This window comes from Camponotus vicinus, unplaced genomic scaffold (genome assembly GCF_025532165.1).
Source record: "Camponotus vicinus isolate PSW18456_S1 unplaced genomic scaffold, iyCamVici1.0 SCAF_5, whole genome shotgun sequence".
Classification (NCBI taxonomy): domain Eukaryota; kingdom Metazoa; phylum Arthropoda; class Insecta; order Hymenoptera; family Formicidae; genus Camponotus; species Camponotus vicinus.
In genome coordinates this window covers 8850978-8869345 of record NW_028141977.1, presented here as the reverse complement: position 1 = coordinate 8869345, position 18368 = coordinate 8850978, and the positions used below count along the sequence as shown (strand labels likewise).

Sequence of the window (18368 nt, the reverse complement as noted above, 5' to 3'; positions counted from 1 at the left end):
TACAGAATTTTTCTCTCATTTTTTTGTTTGTAAAAATATTTCGATAACTTCATATAATAACTGTCACTTCTAATTAATTTTTTCAAAATGTGACTTTTCGAGATTACTACTCGACTACTTTGTATGTAATCTCACTCCGCATATGATATTCAAATCTATCCGAAAAATTCCGCAGATATATAACATATCAGTAAAAGTAGAAGAATGTAGCAAGGTAGAAAATCGAGGGAAAGGGAAGATACGGGGGGGGGGGAGGAGAGGAGGATAGACGGGGTATCGTAGAAGATGCGTTTGCGATGCTTGGATTGTGGGTACCACCGCCGCATCCCAGTTCTACCTCGGCAGCGTCGCACAATTCACAAATACATTCGCACGCGGACGTACACGACACGATGGAAACGACAGGAACCTAGCACAGTCTGCGCATGACCGATCGATGCCCCTTCCTCCCGTTCCCCCTCGTTTCCTCCCCCTCTTCCTGATCCGTAAGCTGCTCCTTGGGTGTGCTGCCACTACCGCACGCCGGTTCATCCACCCCTCCTCCTCCTCCTCCTCCTCTCCTCTTCCCGCCCTTCCCCCCGGTTAACCCCTCCATGCTGCTGTGTGCACAGCGCACTGCGAGCTACCACGCTGCAGCCCCTTTCTTCGTACGTCCCTGTTGTCGTTGCCTCGACTCCTCGCCCATCCCACTCGTACCTTTTGCCTCCGTCGCGTTAAGGAGAAAACGGGAGCGGCGCAGGAAGAGGGGAAGAAGGAAGAGTGGAAGTGGGAAAAAGTGACGGCATGGAGGGAAAGAGAGAATCCTCTACGAGTACGACGCCAAGACGCAGCTTCTGTCTCCCCTCCTTCCCCATTTTCTTTCTCTTTCTCTCTCTTTCTCTCTCTCTCTCTCTTCCTCCCCCGTCCATCTTCTTACATCCCAGAGATTTCGGCGAGTTTTCACACCGGCGTTATTACCGCCCTCTCTTCTTTCTTCTCCTCTTCCCCTTTTAGAGTCGGCTTCTCTCTTTTTTTTTCCCTCACTTCGTCTCCTTTCCCCGCAGTATTTGGTCTCGCGTATCTACGCCGAGCTCGTTTGCTCCCTATGCGCGGCGGGGGTGGGCGAGCGGTGACGAGCGCCGCTGATTTTATGTTGGAATGCAGCCATTTGGAAAGTGTGTTTTCGTGTATGGAGTCGGTCGATATCTACTTTATAGCAGGCGAAAAACTTCTCCAAAGTTTCTCGTTTTTCTTTCTGTTTTTTTCTATAAACCGAAAATTTCTCATTTGATTCTTTCATTTAGATCGATTAGAAAATGCTGAGAGATTAAAGGTTGTTTGATTAAAGAGAGAGATTGTTCAATCATCCATCAATTTTCTAAATTTTTATATATTTGTATGTCTTATTTTTTATATTAATTTTTTATATAATTTTTTTATATTAATTATATTTATTATTTTTATATATTTATATATCTTATTAATTTTTATTTCATTCAAATAAATTCAAATTTTTATTTCATAAAAATATAAATTGTTAGTTACGCACATGAAAAAAAATTATTATGTATTAATTCAAAATTAAGTTTTTATTTATTATTAATTATCAATTATTAATTGTACTTATACAATTATAAATGCATGCGAAAATGGATTACAATACAAGAAGTTACACGTTATAAGAAAAGATAATATAAGAAAACAAATTTTTCATGATGCAATTATCATTGAATTTCTATAAAAATTTATCTGTGCGTTGTCATTTAATTTTACATTTATTTTACATTTCATTATAAACATTTTATAGTTCAATTATAAACGAAACAACGAATGTCTTTCAATTTGAATTTTACTTCAATCCTTCCTTCGAAACAATTATGGATAATCTGTAACTGTAAAGTCTAACATCGCGTCGATAATATTTCATATATAGTCTCATTCAAGAGAATATGGACCGAATCAATGATTCATACATAGACCGAATCAATGATTGTACCATGCATTTTAAGAGATTCATCTTTAATATATCAGATACTATACATAATAGGATATATCGTCGACCAATCCTACGCTTAACAACATTAAATATTGATTATTTCCAATAAATAACGGTATGTCACAGATTCATTTCCATGTAATTCTCTTCAGTCGAGACTACGAATGTCATGGCAGTTTAATACAACGGTCCTCAATGCAGTGCCCTTGGGCGCCATGTCGCTCGCCGATCCATTTATGTGTATCCGCGACTGACCGTGCAATCGATTTCAATATAAAAAAATTTAAATTAACTGTTATTATTTATAAATTAATTGTTTTCTATATGATTCAACATATAAATGTTCATTGAAAAAAAAGGTATTAATATCCGCCATACTTTTTGTTGAGATTTCAAATATACTTAGCAATAAACAGATAGATGCTTGTTTTATTATATTGAGAAAAAATCAATTCTATAAATCGTACATCCTCGTACAAATGATAAAGTGGTAAGTGATAATTAAAAAATTGTTATTATTTATACAAATTAACTGTTTTCTGTTCAAGTGCAAATGTTTATTGGAAAGAGCCATTAATACCCGACATACTTTGAGATTTCGAATACTTAGCAATAAGCAAATGCTTGTGTTATTACACTGAAAAAAATCAATTCCATAAATCGTACAAATGATAAAGTGATAAATGATAATTAAAAAAATTAACTGTTATTATTTATACAAATTAACTGTTTTCTGTTCAAGTGCAAATGTTTATGGGAAGAGCCATTTAATACCCGCCATACTTTAAGATTTCGAATACTTAGTAATAAGCAAATGCTTGTTTTATTATATTGAAAAAAAATAAATTCTATAAATCGTACAAGTGACTATAGTGATAGTTCATTAGCTCGTCTGCGCGATAATTTTAGTCCAGTTACACATCGCGCGAGTTTTTCAGATATTAAGGAGAAACCATAGTCAATCATTAGCCCCGCAATCGACGTCGCAAGAACCGATTTCACGGGCGGATGACGGTGAATCGCCATTCTCGATCGTGGCGTCCGGCAACAGATCGAACTCTACGTTAAGTTGCGGGAGAGGTCAAGCCGTCCGTCTTCTCGTTGGAAAGCGCCGCGCACCACGCCTATGTTGGATCGTGACTCGATCGAGAAGGAGGAAGAAGAAGAGTGCCGGTGTTATATTAGCGCCCAGGAACAACCTGATGCCGATCTCCGTCGGTATTCATCGGCGGCGGTTCGTGAATCGCCCGTGGAACGAATCTTGGAGTAAAAGATCGACAAACAACGAGGCCTGGCGTTGCGCAATTAACGAGACTCCGTCGATTCGACTCCGAAGTCGAGTACAGATCGAGTGTGAGGTCGAATGGGGTCAAGTCGAGAGCGGAGTCGCGTGGTACAAGTCGTCACTCGTGCCACACGAACGTTGTTACGTCGACAACGGTTCCGATATCCCGCCCGTAAATGCGATTCGCGTGCATAGATGGAAATAATCAAAGGGATTACCATCTCCATTTAACCTACGGTAATGAAGAGAGGAAACGGAGATTTCTCTCTATATTTTTCGTCGATCACACGTCAATATTCAATGATCGATCGCGATTTACTTAAAGAAAATGAAAATTATTCCTCATTTTAACTGTTAATTAGAAATTACGCGATGATTACTGAACTGCTGCATAAATAGCAAATGTATGATAATATTGCTATTTTTTCACTAAATAGTTTCTTGATTTTTAGAATAAAGTATAAAAATATTTAAAAAATTATATATATATTTAATAATTATATATATATTTAAAAAATTATATATTTTTCGTCAATCACACGTCAATATTCAATGATCGATCGCGATTTACTTAAAGAAAACGAAAATTATTCCTCATTTTAACTATTAATTAGAAATTACGCGATGATTACTGCTGCATAAATAGCGAATATATGATAGTATTGCTATTTTTTCACTAAATAGCTTCTTGATTTTTAGAGTAAAATATAGAAATATTAAAAAAATTTTGATAAAAATGATTTAGATATTGGTAAGTTTGATGAAAACTTACAAAAGAGAAATAAAAATATTCGACTTAAAATTCTAAGCTTCCTCTTCTTTTAATTTTCCTTATCTTCTTCAGTATAAATAATTAAAAATAAAACTCAAAATGCCAATAGATAATACCTATAATATATTTACAAACATTTATTTAATTTTTAATCCTACTTTATTATTTAATTTTTAATCCTAATTTTCAACCCTATATATTTACATATTTAAAACGTTTTATTTTTAATTATAATACTGAATCATGTTTCTTAATAACATGAAATATTTTTGACGAAATTCTTTTCATGAGCCAATTCTTTTATACGACATTGATATCATATTCTAAATTTTTTTACGATTTATCTTATTTTAAAGGAGAAAAGAGGCACATTTTCTAGAGGAATATTCTACCTTTCTCTCTGCCCTAAAAGATATTTTCCAAGAAATCCACTATAATCCACTTTGTTTTAGAGGACGTGACGTTGTAACGCCGTAAGTCGTTCGTGTGATGCAATTTAACTACCACATCATTACTCCCGAAGTTAAGCCGCTGTAAGTTCGAAATTACTAGTTAAATTGCATATATCTATGCGAGAGCCGAGAGCGCCGTGTAATCTGCCCATGTGTTTATCCATCGGTAGGTAGTCGCGCATATACCGTGCCACTCCATCATCGGGCTGGTCACCAGGACCATCTTAGCCTAATTACCTAATAATCCGAGGCGATGGCCTAACTTCGACTACGTCTAAGTGGTTTGCGCCCGTCGCGAGAAGACCGATATATCTATAACTGCTAAAGTGCGATTGACGCGCGTACCACCCTGTATATACATCCAAACTCGACAACAAATTTTCTTATTATCCACGATAAAAATAGCATATGAATTTATGATTAATATTTTCGCATTGATATATGAGAATTTATAAAATTTACTAATGTAAAATTCTCACAAAATTTTTATCATATATAAAATGATAGATATATAATAAAATATATTTTAAATATATTTTAATCTTTAAATAATTTTTATTGCAAGCAGAATTTTTTGATATTATTATTTCCTATATTAATATAAAAAAAATATTTTATACACATAATAAATCATTGACAAGAGGCAATTTTTTAAACAGCTGATTTATTATCTTAGTAGACAAATGATGCTTCGATCGAAGGGACGTTTTCAATCGCTCGGCTCGATAGCAAATCCTTCCGTGCGTCAGTAAAAAGGACGAACAATCAATAGAACGTCGGATCAATAAGTACCCGGTGATCCACAAATTTCCCGCTGCAAAAGGATACTACCACAAATCGATCCTCTATTGATTGCGAGGACCGCAAACGAAGTGCGTCCCCCGGGTATCCTTTCACGTAGCGAACGCTCCGGGCTGTCAGGTGCCAGGACCCCATTCTCGTTCCGAAAACGTGAAGATCGCGAGGTGATTTTTCTATAAACACGTCCGCACAAACTCGAGAGATCACGTTGTATAGTCCTCCGCCCCCATCCTTAAAGCGTGACGTAGAGCTTGTTGACTCAAGCGCGTGGCAAATTTTCGATACCCTTTCAAGCGCTCTTCTCTCTCGATACGCATCGAGATGGGATTACACCTACGTAATACGTATCTCGTCGTATTGTTACGTCAATCTACTCGTCTCCATCTTGGATCCTATCGTCCTTAAGCTCGCGGAGAGCGAGCCAAATTGTCAGGCGACGCGAAGAGAATTTTTTTTTTCCTCCGCGACGAATAAATATTTACCGCTTCTCCGGGAGAAACGCGCGTAATCGGTATTTATTCAAACGTCCATTTTCCGGCGTACAACTCTCTGTGCGACTCCTCTTTCTTATTTTCCTGAAACTTCGTTTCGCGGAGGCTGCGTGGGCGCGGATAGCGAAAGGGAGCGAGCTCGGGAAAGAGAGAGGGAGGGAGAGAGGGAGAATCCAAACTTTCGTAATTATAATAAACAAGTCCCGGTAAAACGCGCCCCATCGTCGCCCAGGAGTACAAACGCCTCGCGATAATAGCATGCAAATTGCCGGCTTACCTGACGTCTGGACTTTGCGAGTTCTTTTTAAAATGTGATTTCTCGTGCTACTTTGAATCCGAACGGCGCGCGCGACGCCCTTTGAAGTCCCCGCGGTGTGCTTTTACACAAGGGGGCCGCGTAGATCTCCGCCAGCGGAATATCGATGCGATCTGCGATTTCTTTGATCGCGGATTTATTTCGCGGCGCGATCGAAACTACGAGATGCGCACTTACACGTACGCCATTAAACGTCACTTGTTGCACGATGTCACTATTTTCAGATAGATGGCATCACTTATGTATCGAGCAAGATTAGGTTAGATCAAGTTAGGCCCTACGCACAATAGGAAAAATATTAAATATTAAGTTTATAGAACGAGAGAAAAAGAAAGGAACTCTTCTCTTCTCTTTTTCTCTTTCTATAAATTTAATATTTAATATTTAATATTTTTCCTATTGTGCGCAGGGCCTAAATCTTATTAATTGTGCAATTGACAGCGAGATAAAATGCATAAATATGAAGATGGGAAAATAGAAAACCAATAGAACGAAATAATGCTAACGTTTTTCCGAGAAAGAGATGTTAGGGTCGATTGTTACGTAATAATCAAGAGTGAGAATCTCAACGAGACGAAATTCTCGGTAACTCGATACGCATATGAGATAATAAATACGACTCACCTCGGGTGATGATTCGATTCTATTCCCCGGAACGCAATCTTGCCAGCGACGTCGCGATGCCGAGTCTGACGTACGTTCGAATCAGCTGGTATCCCGCCAAGCGAAACGTGGAAACGACCGACAACCGCTCGCCCTCCGAGGCGAACTTAACGATCCTAATAACAGTACGACGTACCTTTCGCGCACCAGCTTACGTAGACGACATCGCGTGGCCCCGTCAGGGTACACCGTACACCTCACTTCGCCTCGCGTCTCCTCCCCACGTCGTAAAACAGCGACTCTCGTCGTCGCCGGGGGCGCCAGTTACGCGGCGTGATCCGGTAGTATGTTCCGGAAAAGAATCGGGAGAGGACGGGGGGGGGGAAGGGGGCGCGACGAGCACTTTGCGCGCACGGGAGGACATTGTCGCGGCGTGCCTCCTCCCCCCTGCTCCTTCACCTCACTTCCCTTCCCCTCGTTCATACGCTTCATCACTAATGATCGTATTAATTAATCGCCGTGTCAATTCCTCGACACTTTCTATTCCATCGCGAGGAGGGGAGAAGGAGGGGGACGAGCTGTTCCCGCGAAATGGAATTTTTTTTTGGGAAGGAACGGTCCGACTAGGAAAGATTAACCTAGTGAAAATGTTGCGCGCGTTATCTGTCATATTTTGAATTTACCGCAAGCTCGGCGGGCAATTTGACTTTGATGCGACGCATGCTTGCGCGGTTAAATAGAATTGTTTTCTTTCATTTTCTTTTTTTAAGTCTTTAATTTGTGAATTTATTATTTAGAAAAAGGATCACTTTTTTTTATTACGTTGATTTCAGAATATTGCAATTTATGTTGGTTTCAAAATATTGCAATTTATGTACAAATTACGTATATTAATCGCGATAATCAAATTTGTTTTTATCAAAATTCGAAATCCAAAATGGTTGTATTGTTGAGAAACAAGAAAATTCTCAAAGTATTTATAAATATTTTTCAACTACAATACACGCTTTACAATCTATTTCCGCTAAACTACAAATAGCATTTTCTTATTGTTAGTTTTTAATTTTCTACTGCGGCTATCTCTTTGTTTCGGTAACATGTTACGGCATAAACTTGGACCAATAGGCAAATTGGGCTGTTGCAAATAGCAAACACACCGTAGGGCTTCTTTGGTCATCGGTTTAACGATGCATTCTACATTGCCAGGAGAGTACTCTCATAAACAATACGATACAATGCGTTTTGTTGGAACATGATTTTCTCGATTGCACAATACGCATAATTTACTTGATTATCCCGTATTAAATATTAGCAGAATAACATCTATCTCTCACTGTTATCTACTTTTAAGATTGCAATTATAAATAAATAATAGACATGCTAATATATTATTAGATGTGTACACAAGTATCTTCAAATAAATTTCAATCGCTTCAAAAAAATCAATTTTGAAATTTCTTATTCAAATCACATTTATCAAAAATATGATATTTCAGTTATAATTAGATGTGACAGTTAATATAATTATTAATAATATGTATTAATATAATTATTAGTAATATGTGTAATTTAAATATATATTTCAATTTAAGTTACAATTAGATATGACATTTAACATATTAATATAATTATTAATATGTGTAATTCAATCCCATATTTTTTACACGTATATGCAAATTTTAAACAAACATAACGAATTTACAGACGTCCCTTGTATGGTTTAAAAACATTACATTGGTATGCCACCCTTCTCGTCTACGCTATCATTGCTTTCCTAAGGTATAGCGACTTGCGAGAGATCGAGTCCTTAAAGGATTAAATTCGCTCTGCCCACGAAACACATCGGCGGTGCCCCTGAAGAAGGAGTAAAGGCCCCCTTCTCGTCGTGGTCGACGGAAACGATTCGGGCGTTAGTATGGAACGAACGAGCCAGAGACTTTATCATCGCGGTCGCTGGTCTCTCTCATTAGTTGGCTGGCACGCCGCCCCCGGGGCCGGACTGTGCGTGAGTTTAATCTGTGCGGGCCGCAGGCGCGTGTGCGTGAACACTTTTTCCCTCTTTCTCTCTCTCGCTCAACCCCGTCTCGCATCTACGTACGTACGTGCGCGCGCGCGCGCTCATGTGTGTGTGCGTGTGCGTGCGCGAGATGCAGCGTGGGCGGCGCGCACACGCTACGGCATTCCGATGCGGGGTATGCGGGACGCGAAAAGCGGCACGAAACCCGCGTAATATGGGAATGTGAGGCGGTTCGATTTTAAGTGGAGAGAACAAATATCCCTCCTTATACATGCGCCGGCTAGACCTCAATTATCAAAGAATCCCGCGGTGGCGGAGGTGAAACGCCGACGGGAGATACCGGCGGGGGCGGATAAATTCGAGACTAAAATCGCGCGCAATCGACAGGCCACGTATCGATACTCGCCGTCGAGTTCCCTCGCGGAAAGGGAATCAATTTGAATAATCGTAAATTTATGAGTCTCTCTTAATGTACAAGTGCTGAAAAAGTTAAGAATAATTTTGTATCTGGATAATTTATCTGCGAATTTACTTGTATCTAAATTGTGTTAAATTATTTTATTTTCATAGTTTAAGTTCGCAGTCAATTTATGCGAAAAATACGTCATTGTAATATTACATCATTTTTTCAAAACTAAAAGTCACCACACAACTATAGCGCTTTAGCATTTGTTATCAAAATGTAGTTATTAAACAATTTTTATATCATTAGAAAAATAATAACTTTACTAATTTGAAAAATTAGTAATTAATTAGAGAAATAATAATTTTTAAATTAAATTAATTTTTATTAAATTAAATTTTAATTTTAATTAAACTAATTAGAAAAATAATAACTTTTCAATGTTAATTATCAGTATTACTACCTTCATTAATCAAATATTTATACACACATTTGTAAATAATAAATTTCACAAAAGCAAAATTTCATATTAAAAATAGAGAAGAAGTAATAAGCGTAAAAAATATAAGCGTATAATCATTTTCCTTAAAAGCTTTAACTTTATGTGTGAATAGATATATGTGAATAGATGTGTAAGTGGATACCTTTGATCATTATACCATCGAATACGCCAGTTTCTCACTTGAGCGTTCTCGCGTGACTTTCGTTAAGGGTCTCGATAGCGCGCTAGAGAACCGCATTCTATCCGCACGCGAGCGACGCACGCGTATTTTTTATTACGCGACTATACGAAAAGGAGTTCTCCGGTATTTATGGCGATTTGCAGGATCGTGCGGTCGTAAAATCGATCAATCGACATTGGTGTGTGTCACGGGAACAACCCTAGTGGCGCGCCAAGCAATTCTCGTTCTTCAAACAACGCCAATATGTTGGTTCGTGGGTCACTGCCTTGGCATGAAACTCGTACACACAAGACAGGGAGGCAATAGGGAGAAAGAGATGGGGAGGAAGGGAGGAAAACGGAGCGAGGTGTGCGGAAGGGTGCTCTCCGTTTGCGAGGTATAGGGTGAAATTCAGCGCTGAATGTAAGGGACCCTCCCGAGAGCTTGGCCTAAGGCGGGGTTTACAGCCCTCCTTGTGAATCTGGCCGTGTGCGCATACATTTTCAAAACTCACTTCGATCCATCAGGTTGGAAGGGACCGCATTGTGAGAGACAACTCTCTTATTCTCCAGCCGGGTCTCGTATCGCCGTCTGCTAAAAGCGAGAAACGGACGTAAACCAGCTCTCGACCTTCTTAGGGAGTCGCTCCGATCAAGAATCACGCCCTTGAAGAGGAACGTCCCATTTTCTATCCCCTTTTTCAGCTGTTAAAAACCGATGATATCGACGAAGCGATTAACGTTTAGTATGATTTTTGTCTGGTGACCGAGAAAATCTTACGTGCTAAGTTATTTCGAATGTCATCGATACGCGTTCGCGAAATTTTGCGCTATAATTTTTCGTGAATGATTTACTGTGGTATTGTGATTTCGTTAAAAAAACATGTAGCTTTTTATTAAACTATTGAAAATCAAATTTGAAATCAAATTTAAATTATATAGGAAATGTCTAAATATTTTTAGTACATATTTATAAATATATCATGATAAATATATTCGTCTAAAATAATAATCCAATTTATAAATATATAAATAATAAATCCAATTTATAAATATATAAATATATAATTTATAAATATATCATGATAAATATATTCGTCTAAAATAATAATCCAAATATATTCGTCTAAAATAATAATCGACAAAATACTTGAAATCAGTCGAACGCAAATGACTCGATGAAATACAAAAATTACTTTTATAACATCGATTTTATATTAATACATATACAGCACTTTCGATATGTAACGAAATCATAATATCGCAATGAATCATTTACAAATATAACAAATATTTATCCATTACAATTACCAAGTTAATAATATTAGAATCGTGTTGTTTCAATGTGCATATGCTTGTGTTTTAATTTAACTGGCTTTAGAAATTCTCGCATAATTTTCACGCGCTCTTAATCTCTCGACATATCGCTGAACGCGTGTAAACGCTTTGCAAAGAAAAGTAACGCAGAGGAAGAAAAAATCAAAACGAATTCCCCTCCATATCACGAACGTTGAAATTTTACGACGAAGAATTCAATTCGCGCGATCCGCAGTCCTCGTCAACTTGTGTGCGTGAGTGAACGCAGTATGAAACGCGCGGGCGCGTCCTCCAGAAATCTGTTTATCGGATCCCTGGTACTCTCGACGTGACGTCCCCGCGTACGATCCGCAAAAATACGGACCGAAGAGAGAGTTACGAGGGGGATATCGAGCTCACCCACCACGCGATCGTGCGCGTGCACGTGTACGCATCGGGCACGATATTCCTGCGCTGCAATCCCTGTCCCCTATCCTTCCAACCCCTCGCCATCAAACCGATCTTTTTCTCTCTGGAACGCGCGTGCGATTTTGCTCTCTTCCTACCCGAAAAACGATTCCGACACGCATATGCCCTGTACCTTCGCCAAGCACGCATTTACGCGAAATATACACGAGATATACACCATATGTGCATAGAGCGATTCATGAGGAATGCGCATGATTTTAATAGACTATTATTCAAGTTTCTGCGATCGATAAATGTGCAACTGATTTTTAATAATTATATACGAAATTAAAGATAAGGAGAGAGAGAAAATCATGAAATAATATTAAAGGTTTTCAAATCAAGTAGTGCCAAACGTTACGTGCTGCTACTAATTTCAGAAAATAATTATTTCACGCGATTAAATTTTGTATTTGTTCATTAAGCAGAGATGCAACGATAGAAATCATAAATGCCAAAATAATCTATCTTTAAATATATATAAATGTGTATAAAATATATAATAAATAAAGATCTAATTCTTATAGTACAAAAATAATTTAAATAATATACTTTAAACATGCAATGTTGTCCAATATTTTTTTATAACATAATATATATATATATATATATATGTATATTATTAATACTTTAAATATTAAAAAAGAATATTTTGGATATTTAAAGACATAATGTTGCACAATGAATCACAGAGAAAAATGTATACTGTATTCAAATAAATATTATTAATTTTAAGTATGTATATATCATAAGTTTGTATATCCGCAATTATATCATAAGTTCACCACAAGCATTAAATTTAATTAAATATATTCTGAATTTTAGCAAGTGCAGTATTTTAGTCAAAAATATTAAATTAAAACAAAAATTTGGTTTGCTTATTACAAGAATTGGCGTAAAGTAAGTTTGATTTTTCTTTGATATACAACTTTACAATATTCTTGAAGAGAAAATAAATTGTTCTTTTGAGTACATGATAATGAGATTTTCTAACACTTCTGATGAGTATATTTTAAGACTATTATCAAGAATATATTCTTTGTTGAAGAAAACTATTACTTAAAAAAAGAAAAATAAACTGAGTAATCGCTTTTCTTGGCAGTAGAATGATATTTTTCTCTGTGCACTATTGCAGAGATGAATGCGCAGTTTCACAAAAATAACAAATAATAAATTAAATAAAAACTTACTCTACAGTTGCTCTGTCATCGTCTGACGCCTCTCGGAGTCTCCTCGTTCTCCTCTCTTCTTTATCCTTGCTGCTTTTTCATGGCACTCACTCGCAAAAACACGTTAATTACGATCGCGTAGCACTTTGCACGGCACTCCCGACATTAATCGTACACGACATACTTTATTATTTTTTTGCGACGGAAGACTAAAATTAAAAACTATATTTGAGTTCTCAAAAATCGCGCAGCTAAAATTCACGAGACATCACCTTGTCAATGTTAACGAAAAGTATGGAATTCGCGCGCACTTTGTAACGTAAGTGAATAAATATATAATTCGTTCAAACCAATGATCTGTGATCAAGTATCTGCAAAACATGTCGTTTTATTGACTATTTTTATATATTAATCGCGATTATATTTCGTAAGATGTAACATTTGATCAAATTTATCTCTTAGAAAGACGATCATATTTTATTATAATTATTATAATTAGCGATTAATCATGTTAACGTAAAGAATTTTATTTATTTTTTATTCATTTTATTCATTTAAAGAATCGAGTAATTAAACTAATAAAAAGAGACCCATGACTCAATTAATTATTTATTAATAATTAAATGAACAGAGATATAATGTGTATAACATTTATAAATGGAGCGATCCGTCTCACTACTTGCTCGCACGAGTGTTGCCGTGTGAATGATAATAGGACGACCGAGCGTAAACAATACACGTCTTCGCTCTATACGTCACAAAATTCCACTTTTTCATATTATCACTTTATAAGAGAAGCAATAGAAGGTACTAAACATATATTGTTTACATTCATCTTGTTATCATTCACACATTGAGCCTCGGAAAGTGACATGAGTCGCGCTCTCCACACTTGTATACATATAAATATTATACATGTTATATCTCTGTTATATTACATCTGCGAATTATTTAAACTAGAATTTGAAGCGACAGAATAAATTGAAATTATTAATTCATTCCGAAATTTAAAGTGACAATTATTTCTTAATATTCGGATTTTTTTAATCGCATCGCACGCGCACACATACACATTGAATATTTCGTCGTCAAATTAATTTCTTAGAAAGACAATCAATCATATTTTACGATTATTGTAATTAACTACTCGTAAACAAAAACAATTTTACGCGACTTATTCATTTCAGATTCGAATAATTAAAGTAATAAAGAGAGAGCCATGAGACTCAAAATTAACCGTTTAAATTAATTCCACAAGAAACGCACATGCATACGGAATATCGCGCATTTATTTATAATGTAAGTAAAAATTAAGTAAAACAGCGTGTTAAATATATCGTGGTAGCAACGAAATTCGTTGTATTCGGCCTTGTTTTTGTGTATGCACGTAGCACGCTATTGTTGACAGTTAGTGGCCTTGTTGTCATACGCGCGGTGAGACTCGAGCGAGTAAGCAACAACACAAGCCGTTCCGTCGTCATATTATTCCGTCGAATTTTGATCACAAGTATTAGCAAATTCTAAGCAATTCTATGTTTTCGGATGGTATATTGAATCTTAATTATATATATAATCAATTCCAATTGCATAATATTACGCGGTATTTAAATAAAATTGCCGATATCATTTTTCGATTATTGACAAAATATCGCGAGTACAGAATAGGTTAAGATCGAATCGAGTTTATCTTAACAATGTATTTAATTAATAAATCGTGTTTAATCACGTCTACTTTAATGTTTGCCAACTGCGTGGTAAAAATTCGGTATTTTTACGCTTCGTCTCGTCAATTTGTTCAAACAGATATCTTACGCAACTTATTCTATCAGAATCAATCGCGCGAGTAATCAACGAAGCAACGAAATGTTATCGAATATTGCATTTGGATATTTATCTTTAATATGTGATTAATTTATTCACTTACGTAATAATATAATTAGTATACTATTTGTCGTAACGAATTGAATTATTGTAGACGAACCGATCCACTGGCGCGTAAAGTGCAAATCTTTTTCAGTTTTACCAACTGAATGCGGAAAATTAATAAGTGATAAATTTGGTTGTTGGCACTACACTGCACTAAAGTGTACTAAAGGTTACTATACATGAAATTATTTACTATGAAATTATTTAGCATAAAAAGATAACATAAGCATTTTAAATAATTAAAACAATAGTGATATATTGCTATGTTAATATATTATTATAACAGTATATACATAAATTATTTACCACTAAAATGTATATTGCATTTAGATACTTTATATGTAGCAGTTTTCAATGTATCTACTAGATTACTAGATTAGTATATTTTAAAGGCTGCTATACATGAAGTTATTTATAAAGAAAATAATGTAAATATTTTAAATAATTAAAACAAGAATGATATATTGCCATATTATTTAACAGTATATGCATTAATTATTTTATTGTCATAGTGTTTTTATGTATTGCATTTTTAGATATTTTATATAGTAACTTTTATATCTACTAGTACACGAGTGTTCGAATTCACTATGAATGATACATATTAATATATTCCTATTAATAGAAGTGGTGGTAACACTGCGCGATGGTACATTTTGCCGCGTGATTTCATATATCGAGCAGATTATGGTTTTCGCATTGTTTTTCCGTCGTAAAATAAGAAATATAGTATACGTGGCATGTGATTAATGTCGGGAATGCCGTGCAAAGTGTCGCGCGATCGTAATTAAAGTGTTTTCGCCGGAGAGTACTACGAAGGAGCACCAAAGCATAATAAGAGAGGAGGAGGAGGAGGAGGAGGTCCGGCGACGCATCAGGCGACTACGGAGCAACCGTAAGGTGAGCAATCTATAACTTATATTTAATTTATCAATTATTATTATTATTTATTAATTACTAATTATTTGCGAAATTAAGTGTTCGCGTATTTTCGGAGCACAGTAATTTTTACTTTATATATTATTATCTAATATGATTATTACACATAATTATATGTACAGAAAAATATATTCTAGATTTTACATGCGTGTCGAAATTTCATTAAAGATTTTAAATATATTTTTTGACATCGAATTAAAATATTTTATACACATCATGTACAAATATATATATAAAGTATTGCAATATTGCTTCGAATTTATAATTATTTAAATTATATAATAATTATATATTTTCATTTATTATATATTTTATAAATGTTTATTGAAAAAATCTTAGTAGATATTATGTTACTTCTTTTAATTAAATAGTTTTAAAAAAACGAATGAAAAATTATTAATTATAAGCATAATGATTATCTTTTGAGATATTATTTTAGATATTGGTTTATATTGGTTAATTTTTTAATTTGTATATATTTGCATTTTATAGAGTAATGTGCTCTATTACAATTCCGCTATTGCATATCATATCGGTGAGCTAAACTATTTTCCATCTCGAGATAATGGATTTGTGTAATGATATGCATAAAATAATATTCTTTATATATTATTCTTTATTTATTCTTATTAATTGCTTGATATCTGAACTTATTTGTTTAAATTCAATTCCTATAATTATTACATATATTATATTTAAAAAAATTAAAAATTTAGTAAATAAGAATATTATAAACATATAATATCTTTATAAATTATAAAAATATCAGAAATTTATTGCGTCAGAAATACTGAGACAAATTAATATATACATATATGAAGAAACAACTTTTTAAATACATTTAACTATCCGTCAATTATCATACAAGGATTTTTCTACATATATATACACATACATGTAAATCGGAATTTATAATTATTGATCAATTTGTCAATATTTGATATCCATTTAAAACAGTTTAGCATTAACGCTGTATTGATGATATAGAAAAAACACTGCTATCTTATCTTTTATTTTCGAAGAATTTTTCAAAATATAATATCAATCTAATATAAAATTAGGTAGAAATTCTGTTATCGAAATTAAAATGTTAATAATTGCAGAATTTTATATTAAAGATTAGCTATGAAGGTGTCTAATATTTATTTATTAAAAAATTACGAGAAATAGCGGTCAAACTAATTTTTACAAAGATTCCAAATTAATCGAAGAATTTCCAAGATGAAACCGCGACGAACGCTCAGAACACCCTGTATATCTTAGTGGCGCTTCAGAGAGCCTTGCGGGCGGTCCCCGAAAGTTTGCCGATTTAAGGATCGCGAGGAACATAAATTGAAAGTAATGGGTGCGGCGTATGCACCAGCGTCAGGTCGAATGTCGGCCGCGGCATCAGGCCCCAGTTGACCGCTCGCTGCGACCATCCTGACCCTGGGGCGCAAACGTTGTCCTCTCACGAAAGCCGCCGCGAGAGAGAAGCCTTTTTTCTCCCCTCTAGACGATGTCCGCGCGTGTCGACTAATACGCGTAGTACGATATCCGAGCACGGCAGCTTGTAAGGCAACCTCATTCCGTGAACGTGCGTGATTCACGCATCTAGAATTTGGTCGAAATTATTAAAGAAAAAAATACAGATAAAGACAAGATCGTATCTTATATAATATTTTGATATACAATTGAAAAATTTACGATATATTGTATTGATAAAATTAAAATTGCATTATACAATAAAACAGAAAAATTATATATATTCCTCTAAAGTAAGAAATATGTCACATTTGTTGTTTAATGTCAGTACGTGTATTTTGAGATATAAAGAGCACGGAAAATTAAAATGTTTGTCAAATAAAATGTTAAAGGTATAAATTGATCACAAAGATTACTTTCTTGTTTAATACCAGAAAAGCTGTAACAGATTTTTCTGTTTATTGATATTAAAAAAATTATGATACGATACTTATAAATTTTCTGTTAATCATATAAACATATTTAAAGTATAAAATAAAAATCATTGTTGATTAAAATAACATTGATGACTAACAAGTTTATTACGAGTTTGATGAAATCAATTTTAATTTTTTTTTTTTAATAGAAAGATAATATATATGTCATCACGAATCTTGCAATATATAAATATTTCAAGGATAAAATGGAAATTTGAAATATCAAAGTTATACGCAGTATTGTGCAGTTGTGATATTAGGCTAATATCGGAATATAATTAAACATATTGCTGTTCAGATTTCGGTTGACTGTAGAAAGAAAGAAGAGCTGAGGCATGGGGTGTAGTAGCCGTGGGCGCGATAAGGTGTTTCGAGCCCCAGGTGGTGGCCAACCACCTACTGGGACTAAAGAACTCTAAATTACGCGTGGACATGGGTTTACGTCTTCATTGGTTACAGCCAACGACCGGTCTCCGAGGAACTGACGTTATGGTTATTCTCGTATCTTTATTGATATTTCTCGCCTTTTTGCAAGTCCCGCCGGTTACGCGAACCGTGGCCGTAAAATATAGGCCCGGCGGTTGCATTCACGAGTCGTTGGATAATTATTTAGTTATGCCAGTTGGAGCCAGTATTGATAGATGTGAAAATATACGTCGTTTTTTGCAATCTTTTTTTAAACTTCCTAACATACTTTGGATATCAGAAAAATTCTTTGCATTGTGAATTGATATGTATAATCTTTTTATCATATATATTAGATACGTTCAACTAAAATATATAATAGATTGAGATTTTTATATTAGAACAATGATTTTGATTCACATTTTTCAGAAACGTGTATCATACAATTT

The 18368-nt window shown here is 35.1% G+C and overlaps 1 protein-coding gene across 1 annotated transcript in view; it reads right to left on the bottom strand.

Annotated features, from left to right (window-relative positions):
• The window catches only part of LOC145972387 (uncharacterized), a 108349-nt gene extending 91354 nt beyond the window's left edge, over window positions 1–16995 (bottom strand). The window contains exons 1-2 of the mRNA XM_083100950.1: window positions 16935–16995; window positions 6717–6849 (exon numbers count right to left, since the gene is read on the bottom strand). Coding sequence (XP_082957076.1) covers window positions 6717–6849; window positions 16935–16995 — 194 coding nt within the window. The remainder of the gene's footprint in view (window positions 1–6716; window positions 6850–16934) is intronic.
• Window positions 16996–18368: the final 1373 nt, after the last annotated feature.